This window comes from Scyliorhinus torazame, chromosome 12 (genome assembly GCF_047496885.1).
Source record: "Scyliorhinus torazame isolate Kashiwa2021f chromosome 12, sScyTor2.1, whole genome shotgun sequence".
In the NCBI taxonomy this organism is placed as follows: Eukaryota; Metazoa; Chordata; class Chondrichthyes; order Carcharhiniformes; family Scyliorhinidae; genus Scyliorhinus; species Scyliorhinus torazame.
In genome coordinates, this window is record NC_092718.1 from 195,496,259 (window position 1) to 195,511,938 (window position 15,680).

Sequence of the window (15,680 nt, forward strand, 5' to 3'; positions counted from 1 at the left end):
TAATAGCCCTCCAAGATTCATCTGTCATCCTTAGTTGGATGGAGTGCCCATTCTCAGACCATTAAATGGCCATTAAATGTGATTTGGGGGAAATCACAGGTGAATACACTGTAGCCTTCTGACATTAATTTGAACCTGACAGTGGGGTTTAAGATCATAAGAAATAGGAGCAGGAGTAGGTCAGTTAACCCACTGAGCTTGCTCCACCTTTCAATAAGGTTATGGCTGATTAGGTTACTGCCTTAATTCCACTTTCCAGCCTAACCACCATTACGCTCGATCGACCCCCTTGTCAATGAGAAAATCCGTTTACTGCAGCTTTAATATATTCAATGACACAGGCTTCACTGATTTGTGGAAGAGAATTCCAAAGACCAACGACCTTCAGAGAAGAAATTCCTCCTCAGCTCTGCCTTAAATGGGAGACCCTTCATTTTTAAACTGGTCACTATTCCAAAATTTCCCCATGAGAGGCCGCTCAGCATTTACCCTGTCAAGTTCCCTCAGAATATTGCATTTTTCAACAAGACCACCTCTCATTCTTCTAAACTCCAGCGAGTAAAAGTTCTACCTGCTCAACCTTTCCTAATAAGATTAGACCTTCATCCTAGGAATCAGCCTAGTAAACCTTCTCTGAACTGCTTCGGATGTCAGTATAATCCCTCCTTAAGTAAGGGGACAAAGCTGTACAGAGTACTCAGGGCGTGTCTCACTGATGCTCCGTACACTGTAGCAAGATTTCCTTACTTTTATGCTCCACCCCCCCCTTACAATAAGGGCCAACATCCAATTTGCCTTCTTCATTATTTGCTATAACTGTATTCTAATGCTTTGTGATACATGTACAAGGACACCCAGATCCCTCTGTACGGCACAATTCTGCATGGCTCCTATTTAACTAATATCTTGCTTTTCTACTATGTCTGCCAAACTGGACAACTTCACAGTTTCCTACATTATATTCTATCTGCCAATGTTTTGCACAGTTACTTAACCTATCTACATCCCTTTGCAGCATCTTTGAATCCTCCTCGCAAATTGCTTTTTAACCTATCTTTTGATCATGAGCAGATTTGGCTACAATGCACATAGTCCCTTCACTCAAGTCATTAATATAGATAATAAATAATTGAGACCAGGACTTCCGGGTGTGGCTATGCAGAGCTAGGTCGCATATTCGGCAGCTCCTGCTTGGAACGGACTTTTGGGCTCTTTTACAGGGCCCCCACGGCATTTGTTTGACATTTCCCGGTGTGGGAAGAAGGCTGCAATATTCCCCCGACAGTGTCCCCCAGGAAGGGTATGTCTCTGGGTTGCCAGACACGGCAGAAACAGTAAAAGATTTGGCTGCAACTGCAGGATAAACAGGGCCTCTTCCAGCATGCAGGCGGGGGAAGGGCAAGCTTAAAGCCTGTATCAAAGGTGAATTCTAGCAGCAGAGGGAACAACTGTGAAAAAACCTCATCAAGGCCACTGAAGGGACTTCCGGTTGCGGTGATGCCTAGCTAGCCGCACGCTTCGGCGGCTCCAGCTCCGACGGACCTTCGGGCTCTTTTAAGAGCCCCAACGGGGAATTTTTCAACGACGCAACCCGGTGTGGGGTGTGTGAGAAGGGAGTCCCCCCACAAACGAAGGAGGAAAAACCGGCGGCGGCAGCTGCAGCGCGAGAAATCGTCGACCAAAGGGTCAGAAAGAGAGAAGTACAAGATGGCGGCGGAGAAAGCGCAGGCGACATGGGGGCCTGAGCAGGATGAAATTGTGAGACGGTGCGTGGAGCTGCTGAAGAGGGAGGTGCTGACCCCGTTGCTACAGGCAATTGAGGGGCTCAAGGAGACATTAAAGACCCAGGAGACAGAGCTCAGTGTGGTGGAGCAGAAGGTGACAGATATTGAGGACGAGATCCTGTGCCTGGCGGTTAAGACACAGACGCACTTCATAAAAAGTGTTCTGAAAGGATCGAAGCCCTAGAAAATGGAGCGCGAAGGAAGAACCTTCGGATACTGGGTCTCCCGGAGGGTGTGGAAGGAGTGGACTGTGGAGCGTACGCAAGTACGATGCTGAGCTCACTGATGGGTGCTGAGGCCCCTACGGGCCCCTTGGAGGTGGAGTGGGCAAATCGGATTCCGGCGAGAAGACCAAAAGCGGGAGAACCACCCAGGGCGATAATCGTGCGATTTTACCGCCTTAAGGATAGAGAAGAGGTCCTGAGATGGGCTAAAAAGGTGTGGAGTAGCAGATGGGAGAATGCAGTGGTACGGGTATACCAGGATTGGAGTGCGGAGGTGGCGAGAAGGAGGGCGAGCTTCAACCGAGCCAAAGAGGTGTTGCATAAAAGGAAGGTGAAGTTCGGGATGCTGCAGCCGGCAAGACTATGGGTCACGTATCAGGAGAGACACCATTATTTCGAGACGGCGGAGGATGCATGGACCTTCAGCAAAGAAGAGAAATTGAATCGGAACTGAGGGACTGATGCTGCAGGAAATGTTATTGTTAATGTTATGGTTGAAGTTAATTGAGAAGTAAATTGGGAAGGGGGGAGACATTGGGGAAATGTGGGCGCCGGTGAGGGGGGAAAGACGGGACATAGTTGGCGAATGGGGAAGGGGAGTGGGAGGGGAAAGGGAGCTGCGCCATAAGAGGCGGGTCAGGTAAAGGGATGTTCCCGCGCCAGAAAGAATAAGGCGGGAAGACAGGCGCAAGGCGGATGGGAGTTCCCCACACGGGGGGGGTCGAGGAGTGAGCAGGAGTAGCCAGGGTCAGTTGAAGTCAGCTGACTTACGGAAGTAATATGGGGGGAGCAATCATGCTAGAAAGAGATCTAGCGGGGAGGGGGGGGGGGGGAGGGAGGGGGAGGGGGGGGGACAACTGGGTTGCTGCTGCAGAAATCCAAAAGGAAATGGCTAAAGAGTGGGTGGGCGGGGATGGTGTGCGACGCTGGGGGAGCGAGCGGGAGCGCGGAGGCGGGATATGGGATTGGCCTAGTGAAGGTAATGGCTAGTCGACACGGGAGGAGGGCAGGTAGCCCCCTAGTGAGGCTGATCACGTGGAACGTGAGAGGCCTGAACGGACCGATAAAAAGGGCCCGAGTGCTCGCGCATTTGAAAGGACTAAGGGCAGACGTGGTCTGCTCCAAGAGACGCACTAAAGGTGGCGGACCAAGTTAGGCTAAGGAAAGGATGGGTGGGACAGGTGTTCCACTCAGGACTGGACGCAAAGAATAGAGGGGTGGCCATTTTGGTGGGGAAACGGGTAGCATTTGAAGCAAAGAACATCGTAGCAGATAGCGGAGGTAGATATGTAATGGTGAGTGGCAGGCTGGAGGGAATGGAGGTCGTGTTGGTTAATGTGTATGCCCCAAACTGGGACGATGCAGGATTTATGAGATGGATGCTGGGGCGTATACCGGACCTGGAGGTAGGAAACTTGATTTTAGGAGGGGACTTTAATACGGTGCTGGACCCGGGGCTAGATAGATCCAGCTCAAGGACCGGAAGAAGGCCGGCAGCGGCCAAGGTACTTAAGGGGTTTATGGACCAAATGGGGGGAGTGGATCCATGGCGATTTCTTAGACCTAGGGCTAGGGAGTTTTCCTTCTTCTCCCATGTCCATAAAGTGTACTCCCGGATAGATTTTTTTGTTTTGGGAAGGTCGTTGATCTCTAGGGTGGAAGAAGCTGAGTACTCAGCCATAGCGGTTTCGGATCATGCCCCACATTGGGTGGACCTGGAATTAGGAGAGGAAAGAGAGCAGAGAACACTCTGGCGATTAGATGTGTGACTGATGGCGAATGAGGGAGTGTGTGCAAGAGTGCGGGGGTGTATTGAGAGATACCTGGAGGTCAATGACGACGGCGAGGTCCCTGTGGGAGTGGTATGGGAAGCACTAAAAGCTGTGGTCAGAGGAGAGCTGATCTCCATTGGGGCCCACAAAAGGAAAACAGAGGCCAAGGAAAGGGAAAGATTACTGGGGGAGATTTTAAGGGTGGATAAGGAATTTGCAGAGACCCCGGAGGAGGAATTGTACAGGGAGAGGAGACGACTCCAGACGGAATTTGACCTTCTGACCACCAGAAAGGCGGAGGTACTGTGGAGGAAGGCACAGGGGAGGAGGTATGAATATGGGGAAAAGGCTAGTCGCCTGTTGGCTCATCAATTGCGAAAGAGGGCAGCAGCGAGGGAGATAGGAGGAATTAGAGACGAAAGGGGAGGCACGGTGCGAAGGGCAGGAAAGATAAATGAGGTATTCAAGACCTTCTATGAGGAACTGTATAGGTCTCAACCCCCAGAGGGAGAGGAGGGGATGCGGCAGTTCCTGGACCAATTGAGTTTCCCGAAAGTGGAGGAGCGGGGGGTGGTAGGCCTGGGGGCACCGATTGGGGTGGACGAGGTTATTAAGGGACTGGGAAGCATGCAAGCAGGGAAGGCCCCAGGACCAGACGGGTTCCCGGTGGAGTATTACAGAAAATATGTGGACTTGTTGGCCCCGTTGATGGTGAGGACGTTCAATGAGGCCAGGAAAGGGGGGACTCTACCCCCGACGATGTCGGAGGCGACGATATCGTTAATTTTGAAGAGGGATAAAGATCCGTTGCAGTGCGGGTCCTATAGACCCATTTCATTATTGAACGTGGACGCCAAATTGTTGGCAAAGGTACTGGCATCGAGGATAGAGGACTGTGTCCCGGGAGTGGTGCACGAAGACCAGACAGGGTTCGTAAAAGGGAGACAACTGAATGTTAACGTGCGACGACTATTAGGGGTGATAATGATGCCCCCAGTGGAGGGGGAGGCAGAGATAGTGGCGGCAATGGACGCAGAGAAGGCATTTGATAGGGTGGAGTGGGAGTATTTATGGGAAGTGTTAAGGAGGTTTGGGTTTGGGAACGGGTTTATTAGCTGGGTTAGACTTCTTTATGGGGCTCCAACGGCAAGCGTAGTTACAGGGTCGACATAGATCGGAGTATTTCCGACTATATAGGGGAACAAGACCGGGATGCCCGCTGTCTCCATTGTTGTTCGCGTTGGCAATTGAACCTCTGGCCATGGCGTTGAGAGACTCCAAGAAATGGAGAGGGGTGATTAGAGGGGGAGAAGAACACCGAGTCTCGTTATACACGGATGACCTATTGTTATACGTGTCGGACCCAGCGGGGAGGATGATAGAGGTTATGCGAATTTTGAGGGGGTTCGGGGATTTCTCGGGGTATAGGCTAAACATGGGGAAGAGTGAATTATTTGTGATACATCCAGGGGACCAGAGTAGAGAGATAGAAGGCTTGCCTCTAAGGAAAGTGGAAAGAAACTTCCGATACCTGGGGATTCAGATTGCTAGGAGCTGGGGAACCTTGCACAGACTTAATCTGACACGGTTGGTAGAACAAATGGAGGAGGACTTCAAGAGGTGGGACATGCCGCCTCTATCGCTGGCGGGCAGGGTGCAAGCAATTAAGATGATGGTCCTCCCGAGGTTCTTATTTGTATTTCAATGTCTCCCTATACTAATCACCAAGACCTTTTTTAATAAAATAGACAGGAGCATCACGAGCTTCGTGTGGGCAGGGAAAGTTCCGAGAGTAAGGAGGGGGTTCCTTCAGCGTAGTAGGGACAGAGGAGGATTGGCACTACTGAACTTGGGCGATTACTATTGGGCCGCCAATGTGGCAATGATACGTAAATGGATGATGGAGGGTGAGGGAGCTGCGTGGAAAAGACTGGAGAGAAAGTCCTGTAAAGGGACGAGTTTAGAGGCGCTGGTGACGGCGCCGCTACCGATCTCACCTAAAAAGTTTACCACGAACCCGGTGGTGGCGGCAACATTGAATATCTGGGGACAGTGGAGGCGACAGAGAGGGGTGCGGGGAGCCCTGGTGGGGTCCCCAATCAGGAACAACCATAGGTTCGCCCCAGGAAGAATGGATGGAGGATTTCAGAGCTAGTACCAGTTGGGAATTAGGAGGGTGGGAGATTTATTTATAGATGGGACTTTTGCGAGCTTGGGAGCATTGGAGGAAAAGTATAAGTTGCCCCGGGGAAATTTCTTGAGATATATGCAGGTGAGGGCGTTTACTAGACAACAGGTGAGGGAATTTCCGTTGCTCCCGACACAGGGGATACAGGACAGGGTGCTTTCAGGGGTGTGGGTCGGAGAGGGCAAGGTGTCAGAGATTTACCGAGAGATGAGGGAAGAGGGGGAGGAGTCGGTGGGCGAACTAAAAGGAAAGTGGGAAGAAGAACTAGGGGAGGAGATAGAGGAGGGTATGTGGGCTGATGCCCTAAGCAGGGTAAATTCCTCTTCCTCATGCGCCAGGCTTAGCCTGAATCAATTTAAGGAGCTACATAGAGCACACATAACGGGAGCAAGATTGAGCAGGTTCTTTGGAGTGGAGGACAAATGTGGGAGGTGTGGTGGGAGCCCGGCAAACTACGCACATATGTTTTGGGCGTGCCCGGCACTGGAAGGGTATTGGAAGGGAGTGACGGGAGTGATTTCGCGGGTGGTGAAGGCCCGGGTCAAACCAGGCTGGGGGTTAGCTCTATTTGGAGTTGCGGAAGAGCCGGGAGTGCAGGAGGCGAAAGAGGCCGACGTTGTGGCCTTTGCGTCCCCTAGTAGCCCGGCGCAGGATCCTACTCATGTGGAAGGAGGCGAAACCCCCCGGACTGGAGGCCTGGGTAAATGATATGGCGGGGTTCATTAAACTGGAGCAGATAAAGTTTTCTCTGAGAGGATCGGCTCAAGGGTTCACCAGGCGGAGGCAGCCATTTCTCGACTACCTAGGGGAACGTTAGAGGGAAGACAGATGACCAGCAGCAGCAACCCAGGGGGAAGGGGGGGGGGGAGGGGGGAGGGGGTTTAGTTTAGTTTAGGTCAAAGATAAAGGGGTTTTGTTACTTGTGTATTGTTAAAAATTTCTGTATTGTTATTGGTGCGTTTGCTTTGTAAGAGGGGAAAAATTGTTGTTTGGGAAAAAAAATTCAATAAAACATATTTAAAAAAAATAATAATAATAATTGAGACCAGAGCCTGTGGCACACCACCAGCTACAGTTTGCCTACCTGAAAATTACTCATTTATCCAAACTCTTTTTCCTGTTCGTTAGCCAATCCGCTATCCGTACTAATATACCAGCCTCAATACCATGAGCTCTTATCATAGGAACACAGAAAATAGGAGCAGGAATAGGCTTTTTGACATATCGAGTCTGGTAAATCGAGTTTTGCGATTTTGGCATTGGTCAATGGTGAATCCAGCCCACTGTGCCTACTGGCTCCCCTTTATCCACTTTGCTGTTTACATCCTTAAAAATATTGTCAAAGACAATTTCTCTTTCACAAAATCATGTTGACTCATCCCACTAGTATTATGATTTTCTAAATGCCTTGCTAATACCTCCTTAATAATGGATTTCAGCATTTTCCCAATGACAAGTGTTAGACTAACTAGCTTATAGTTTCCTGCTTTGTTCTCCTCCCTTCTTGAATAGCGGTGTTACATTTTCAAATTTCCAAATCACTGGGAGCTTTCAGAATTGAGCGAATGTTGGAAGATTACAACCAATGCATTCATAATCTCTACAACCACTTCCTTTAAGACCCTAGGATGCAAGCCATCAGATCCAGGAGATTGCCATCCTTTAGTCCCATTAGTTTTCTGAATGCTATTTCTCTAATGATCCCGATTATAGGTTCATAAGGTCATAAAATATAGGACAGAATTAGGCCATTTGACCCATTCAATCATGGCTGATCACATCCTGGCCTCAACTCCACCATCCTGCCCGTCCACTGCCAATTAAAAATCTGTCCAATTCCTCCTTGAATTTACTCACTGTCCCAGCAACCACCACACTCTGGGGTAGCAAATTCCACAGATTCAAAACTCTCCTCAACTCTGTTTTAAATTTACTACTTTTCATTCTAAAATTATGATCTCTCGTTCTAGAATGCCCCACAAGAGCAAGCAACAAGACTGTTTTAGGGTGCTCCCTCCATTTTGTCCCCTACAGTTTTCCTATTTTTGTGATGATTTTTGTGTCTTCTACCAAAAAGACTTATACAAAATAATTGTTCAAAGCTTGTCATTTCCCATTATTAATTCCGCAGACTCACACTCTAAGGGACCAACGCTCACTTTCACTGTTTGTTTCCTTTGTCCTGAAGTCTACAAAGAAAATTCTGTCCCAGTGTCCATTCAGCCCACCCCACTGCTTCACTTTCTAATATTATTCAGCCTCAGGGGGCTAATCTTTTTGCCTCTATTATCCACACTTGTTTCGTACAACAAAACTTTGTAACTTAAAAAGTTTCTATCTAGTTTTGCTATCCCAGTGTGGATGGTGTACAGTGACGATCACAGAAACAAAATCACAACAGACTGCCACATACTTCATTCTAATCTTCCTTCCACTCTCCATTTTTCAACACTCTTAAATGCTCCTTTACCATGGCATTGCTTTCTCAGGATTTCACTCGTATCTGCTCCACTATAGCTATTTTATTATCTCCAAAACTTTTCTCTTGGTTGCCTCTCTTGAACCTAGGGCATGATCATGGTTCCAATCACTTCTTTATTTATACACTTCCAGTTAGCAATGTCATTCAGAAGAATGGGAACAGATGCACTGACAAAATTGATCTCTATCTTTATACATCCTCTTTCACGTCTGATGGTATGGCTGCACTCTCGAGCATTAACATTTGCCGAGCCGTAACTTACTTTGGTTCAGCATAGGCAAAGCTGTGCCATTTAACGTGAGCTCATGAGAATATTTAGGTTACTCCACTTTCAGCTCCATCAACTTCCCCAGCTTCCCCCTCACAGAACCTTGATGTACTGCTTGAGCCCAGGATCAGTTTCTCTTCCAAATTCAATTCCTTAACAAGATTACCACCTTTCGCCTCTTAACAGGCCTCGCTGTCTCTGCCTAAACCTCTGCACCTCATTACAGAAATGCTAATCCACTGCTTTAGCACTTCCATGCTTTATTTCTTGAATGATTTTCTTGCTTGTTATCTTTATTTCTCCCTCTTCATCCAAAATATAACAGTTTACATCCTCAAATGCACATAGAAACATACAAAATAGAAGGAGAAGCCATTCGGCCCTTCAAGTCTGCTCGCCATTCATTATGATCATCAAGTTCAAAGTATCTCCAAATTTGCAGATGATACAAAGTTGGGTGGGAGGGTGAGCTGAGGAGGAGGATGCAGAAATGCTCCAGCGGGATTTGGACAGGCTGACTGAGTGGACACATACATGGCAGATGGGAAGGTGGTAAAAGAGGGGGAGGGGTGGCATTGTTAGTCAAGGACAGTATTACAGTGGCAGAAAGGACATTTGATGAGGACTTGTCTACTGAGGTAGTATGGGCTAAGGTTAGAAACAGGAAAGGAGAGATCACCCTGTTAGGAGTTTTCTATCGGCTTCCGAAAAGTTCCAGAGATGTAGAGGAAAGGATTGCAAAGATGATTCTGGATAGGAGCGAAAGTAACAGGGTAGTTGTTATAGGGGACTTAAACTTTCCAAATATTGACTGGAAACGCAATAGTTCGAGTACTTTAGATGGGTCCGTTTTTGTCCATTGTGCAGGAGGGTTTCCTGACACAGTATGTGGATAGGCCAACGAGAGGAGAGGCCATATTGGATTTGGTACTGGGTAATGAACCAGGACAGGTGTTAGATTTGGAGGTGGTTGAGCACTTTGGTGATAGTGACCACAATTTGATTACGTTTACTTTAGCGATGGAAAGGGATAGGTATATACCGTAGTGCAAGAGTTATATCTGGGGGAAAGGCAATTATGATGCGATGAGGCAAGACTTAGGATGCATCGGATAGGGAGGGAAACTGCAGGGGATGGGCACAATTGAAATGTGGAGCTTGTTCAAGGATCAGCTACTGCGTGTCCTTGATAAGTATGTACCTGTCAGGCAGGGAGGAAGTGGTCGAGCGAGGGAACCGTGGTTTACTAAAGTAGTTAAATCACTTGTCAAGAGGAAGAAAGTGGCTTATGTAAAGATGAGACGTGAAGGTTCAGTTAGGGTGCTCGAGAGCTACAAGTTAGCTAGGAAGGACCTAAAGAGAGAGCTAAGAGGAGTCAGGAGGGGACATGAGACGTCTTTGGCAGGTAGGATCAATGATAACCCTAAAGCTTTCTATAGATATGTCAGGAATAAAAGGATGACTAGGGTAAGAGTAGGGCCAGTCAAGGACAGTAGTGGGAAGTTGTGCGTGGAGTCCGAGGAGATAGGAGAGGTGCTAAATGAATATTTTTCATCAGTATTCACACAGGAAAAAGACAATGTTGTCGAGGAGGATACTGAAATACAGGCTACTAGACTAGAAGGGCTTGAGGTTCATAAGGAGGAGGTGCTAGCAATTCTGGACCGGATAGGGTTTATCCTAGGATTCTCTGGGAAGCTAGGGAGGAGATTGCTGAGCCATTGGCTTTGATCTTTATGTCATCATTGTCTACAGGAATAGTGCCAGAAGACTGGAGGATAGCAAATGTTGTCCCCTTGTTCAAGAAGGGGAGTAACTATAGACCAGTGAGCCTTACTTCTGTTGTGAGCAAAGTCTTGGAAAGGTTTATAACAGATGGGATGTATAATCATCTGGAAAGGAATAATTTGATTAGAGATAGTGAACACGGTTTTGTGAAGGGTAGGTCGTGCTTCACAAACCTTATTGAGTTCTTTGAGAAGGTGACCGAACAGGTGGGCGAGGGTAAAGCAGTTGATGTGGTGTATATGGATTTCAGTAAAGCGTTTGATAAGGTTCCCCATAGTAGGCTATTGCAGAAAATACAGAGGCATGGGATTCAGGGTGATTTAGCAGTTTGGATCAGAAATTGGCTAGCTGGAAGAAGACAAAGGGTGGTGATTGATGGGAAATGTTCAGCCTGGAGTCCAGTTACTAGTGGTGTACCACAAGGATCAGTTTTGGGGCCATTGCTGTTTGTCATTTTTATAGATGACCTGGAGGAGGGCATAGAAGGATGGGTGAGTAAATTTGCAGATGACACTAAAGTCGGTGGAGTTGTGGACAGTGCGGAAGGATGTTACAGATTACAGGGGGACTGCAGATAAGCTGCAGAGCTGGGCTGAGAGGTGGCAAATGGAGTTTAATGCAGAAAAGTGTGAGGTGATTCATTTTGGAAGGAATAACAGGAAGACAGAGTACTGAGCTAATGGTAAGATTCTTGGTAGTGTGGATGAGTAGAGAGATCTCGGTGTCCATGTACATAGATCCCTGAAAGTTGCCACCCAGGTTGAGAGGGTTGTTAAGAAGGTGTACGGTGTGTTAGCTTTCATTGGTAGAGGGATTGAGTTTCGGAGCCATGAGGTCATGTTGCAGCTGCACAAAACTCTGGTGCGGCCGCATTTGGAGTATTGCGTGCAATTCTGGTCGCCGCATTATAGGAAGGATATGGAAGCATTGGAAAGGGTGCAGAGGAGATTTACCAGGATGTTGGCTGGTATGGAGGGAAGATCTTATGAGGGAAGGCTGAGGGACTTGAGGCTGTTTTCGTTGGAGAGAAGAAGGTTAAGAGGTGACTTAATTGAGGCATCAAAGATGATCAGAGGATTAGATAGGGTGGACAGTGAGAGCCTTTTCCTCAGATAGTGATGTCTAGCACGAAGGGACATAGCTTTAAATTGAGGGGAGATAGATGTAGGACAGATGTCAGAGGTAGGTTCTTTACTCAGAGAGTAGTAAGGGCGTGGAATGCCCTGCCTGCAACAGTAGTGGACTCGCCAACATTAAGGGCATTTAAATTGTCATTGGATAAACATATAGATGATAAGGGAATAGTGTAGATGGGTTTTAGAGTGGTTTCACAGGTCGGCGCAACATCGAGGGCCGAAGGATCTGTACTGCGGTGTAATTTTCTATGTTCTAGATGCAGTATAATATGGATAAATGTGAGGTCATCCGCTTCGGTAGCAAAAATAGGAAGGCAGATTATTATTTGAAAGGGTGTAAATTGAGGGAGGTGGGTACTCAGCGAGACCTTGGTGTCCTTGTGCATCAGTCCCTGCAAATAAACACGCAGGTACAGCATGCAGTAAAGAAGGTAAATGGTATGTTGGCCATCACAGTGAGAGGATTTGTGTATAGGAATAGGGATGTTTTACTACAATTGTATAGGGCATTGGCGAGGCCACACCTGGATTATTGTGTGCAGTTTTGGCATCCTTATCTGAGGAAGGATGTTCCTGCTATGGAGGGAGTTCAGCAAAGGTTTACCAGGCGGAGCCCAGGGATGGCAGGACTGTCGTACGATGTGAGACTAAATCGATTAGGATTATATTCATTGGAGTTTAGAAGAGTAAGAGGAGAACTCATAGAAACGTACAAAATTCTAACAGAACCTGGTCCCAGGTTCGATTCCCCACTGGGTCACTGTCTGTGCGGAGTCTGCACGTTCTCCCTGTGTCTGTGTGGGTTTCCTCCGGGTGCTCCGGTTTCCTCCCACAGTCCAAAGACATGCAGGTTAGGTGGATTGGCCATGATAAATTGCCCTTAATGACCAAAAAGGTTAGGAGGGGTTATTGGGTTACGGGGATAGGGGGGGGAAGTGAGGGCTTAAGTGGGTCGGTGCAGACTCGATGGGCCGAATGGCCCCCTTCTGCACTGTATGTTCTATTAGACAGGGTAGATTCAGAAAGCATGTTCCCGATGGTGGGGGAGTCCAGAACTAGGGGCCATAGTTTGAGGATAAGGGATAAACCTTTTAGGACTGAGGCGAGGAGAAATTTCTTCACCGAGAGAGTGGCGAATCTGTGGAATTCGCTACCACCGAAAGTAGTTGAGACCAAAACATTGTGTAATTTCAAGAAGGAATTAGATATAGCTCTTGGGGCTAAATGAATCGAGGAGATCAGGGATTGAACTTGATGATCAGCCACGATGATAATGAATGGCGGAGCAGGCTCGAAGGACCAAAAGGCCTCCTTATGTTCTGCTTTGATTTTATATATATTTTTATTTTAATACCCTGATCCTACCTTTCCCCCAAATGTAGATTTTGACTTGGTTCTCTCGCTCCCACCATACAGTCATTATTGCAACAAAATTAAAAGTAAAGAAAAAACATTTTCTATTTGTGGTTCTTTTTATCTACGATTAACAAAAGTTAGAAATCAAATCCTGCCACCAAAATTTACTAAGGCGAAGAGTTCAGTCAACACTTCACTGGCAAAAATTAGATTATTCATAAAGGTTCACCTTCACAACCTTGCTTTTTGCCTGAGGTGTGGTGATCTTCTGGTTAAATCACCACCAGTCAGCTCTCCTCCTCAAAGGGGAAAGCAGCCTCTGGCCATCTGGGACTATGGTGACTTTACAAAATTATTTTAAGTTACCCTCGGCCCTGAGGACTGCCCAAGAAGAAATTAGGTAGAACACAGAGTTATTTATTGTCACTAAGTAAACAGTCTGAAGAAGTTTGTTTCCTCAATAGCATGGAATGCAAACAAATCTTGTGAGATTTTAAGTTCTAAATGCATACCTCAAGGCGTTTGACCTGGGTCTTCTCGAATTCCAGTTTAGTTTCAAGTTCACGAATCTTGGCTTCTTGCCTGCTCACTAAGGATTTATCTACCATGGACTGTTCTGTAAAGTCCAGCTGACTCTGCAGTCCTTGTAACTGGAGAAAGTTGGATAGTAAAGGAGAATATCAGTATGTAAAATGAGCCATAACAATTCAAACCTGAATGCAGCAACCGAGGGGCAAACAGTAAAAAAATATTTCTCTGACTAAAAAGGTTGATAAGAAAGATGTTTCTGCCAGTAGATGCAATATCAATATTCTCGACCCACAGAGCATTGTAGCTGCACCATGTACAATCTACAAGATGCATTGCAGTAACTCACCAAGGTTATTCTGACAACATATCCCTTCCCTGAGATCTCTACCATCAAGTACAAGTAGCTGGGAGAACACTGGGAGAACATAAATTCCCCTCCAAGTCACACACTTAATGTAAAATTGTGCATTCTTTAAAAAAAAAAACAGAATTCCAAGCAATGCACAAAGGTCTATTAATGAAGAATAGCAGCCCCAATTAAGCAGTCATTCTAAGCCAAAATCTAACAGGGTCAGTTTCTCTTTGTGAAACAGCCCATTTAATTGTGTCATGTTGAAATTACATAGTGCCCAAATCAGAGGAATGTGTTTTGAGCATTTGGGTAGCATGTTCAGTTTGGGTTTCACAAGCAACAGGAGACACATTCAAGTCATAGAGAAGCTCAGAGAAAAGCAATGAGGCTGAACAATAATAATAATCTTCACATTAACACTGCAATGAAGTTACAGTGAAAAGACCCAGTCGCCACATTCTGGCGCCTTTTCGGGTGATGAAGAATTCAAAATGTCCAAATTACCTAACAGCACGTCTTTCGGGACTTGTGGGAGGAAACCGGAGCACCTGGAGGAAACCCACGCAGACACAGGGAGATCATGCAGACTCCACACAGACAGTGACCCAAGCCGGGAATCTGGAGCTGTGAAGCAACAGTGCAAATCACTGTGCTACCGTGCCGCCCATAGGGAAATAAAAGTAGTGATTTTTCTTTTTTGTTCTTTCAAGGTCCTTTCTTACAATATTCAAGAAATAGTTTTTGGGAATAGGATGAATATTTTAAGAATTCAAAAACTGAGGCTTCCTCGGTTACATCGCTCCTGCTGCATTTTCCCTTCAAAATAAACAACTGAGTTTTCTTTGGCACATGGTGTGAAAAGTGCACTTCCAACTCTGAAGATCGATATTAATGACTTCAGAGACTCAGCCCATCATAGTTCATTAATCCAGTCCAAAATATTCCCATAGTTTGCTACACTGGATTACATTATCTATCAATTAACGGCACAAAAATTACAGATGCAATATTCAATTACTTTATTGTTCAGCATAGTTGTTTGTAAAGAGTTGCATTATGACAATGGAATAACTTGCATACCTTCTCTTGTAGCTCTTGTTTTTCTTTACTGGCTTCTTCAAGTTGTGACTGTAGTTCATTGATCTGGCCCAGGTCCCTGGATGACTAAAGAATTGCCATGTTTGAGTATTATGTACTTGAAGAGGACTAACTTGCAGAGATGTGTGGGAAAGGTTGTGGTGCAGGATTAAATTATATAGCTCCTCAAACGGCAGGTGCAGGCATGACAAGCTAAATGACCATCTTCTGTGCTATAAGATTCTATGGCTCCATCTCAGACAAAACATTTAAGAAGCATTTACACAAGCACTTGAACCACCATAGCATACAAGGTTATGGAACCAGTGCTTGAAAATGTGATTAGGATAGGTGCTTCATAGCCGGCACAGACATGATGGGCCGTAGGACCTCTTTATGTGCTGCAAATCTCTATAACTGAAAATACATTCAGTGACTAAAAACATTTAAACCACATATTTAGAGCTGCACAGGAGTATTCATTAGACAGAATGGTGGTGCCAGAGAATTGTGAATGTTACACCCTTGTTCAAAAAGGGGTTCAAGGATAATACCAGCAACTACAGACCAATCAGTTTGCCTTCAGTGGTACGGGAATTTCTGGAAACTATAATTCAGGACAAAATCAATAATCACTTAAAAAGTTGTAGGTAATTAAGGAAAGCCAGTATGGGTTCATTAAGAGAAAATCATGTTTAACTTGGGGAGTTTTTTGAGGTGGT

At 46.3% G+C, this 15,680-nt stretch overlaps 1 protein-coding gene across 13 annotated transcripts in view; it reads right to left on the minus strand.

The window, feature by feature from the left end:
- myo18ab (myosin XVIIIA b) overlaps positions 1–15,680 on the minus strand; it is a 351,310-nt gene that overhangs the window by 22,728 nt on the left and 312,902 nt on the right. For all 13 annotated transcript variants that reach the window (XM_072469598.1, XM_072469597.1, XM_072469599.1 and 10 more), the window contains 2 exons: positions 14,962–15,045; positions 13,511–13,648 (listed from right to left, as the gene is read on the minus strand). In XM_072469598.1, coding sequence (XP_072325699.1) covers positions 13,511–13,648; positions 14,962–15,045 — 222 coding nt within the window. The remainder of the gene's footprint in view (positions 1–13,510; positions 13,649–14,961; positions 15,046–15,680) is intronic.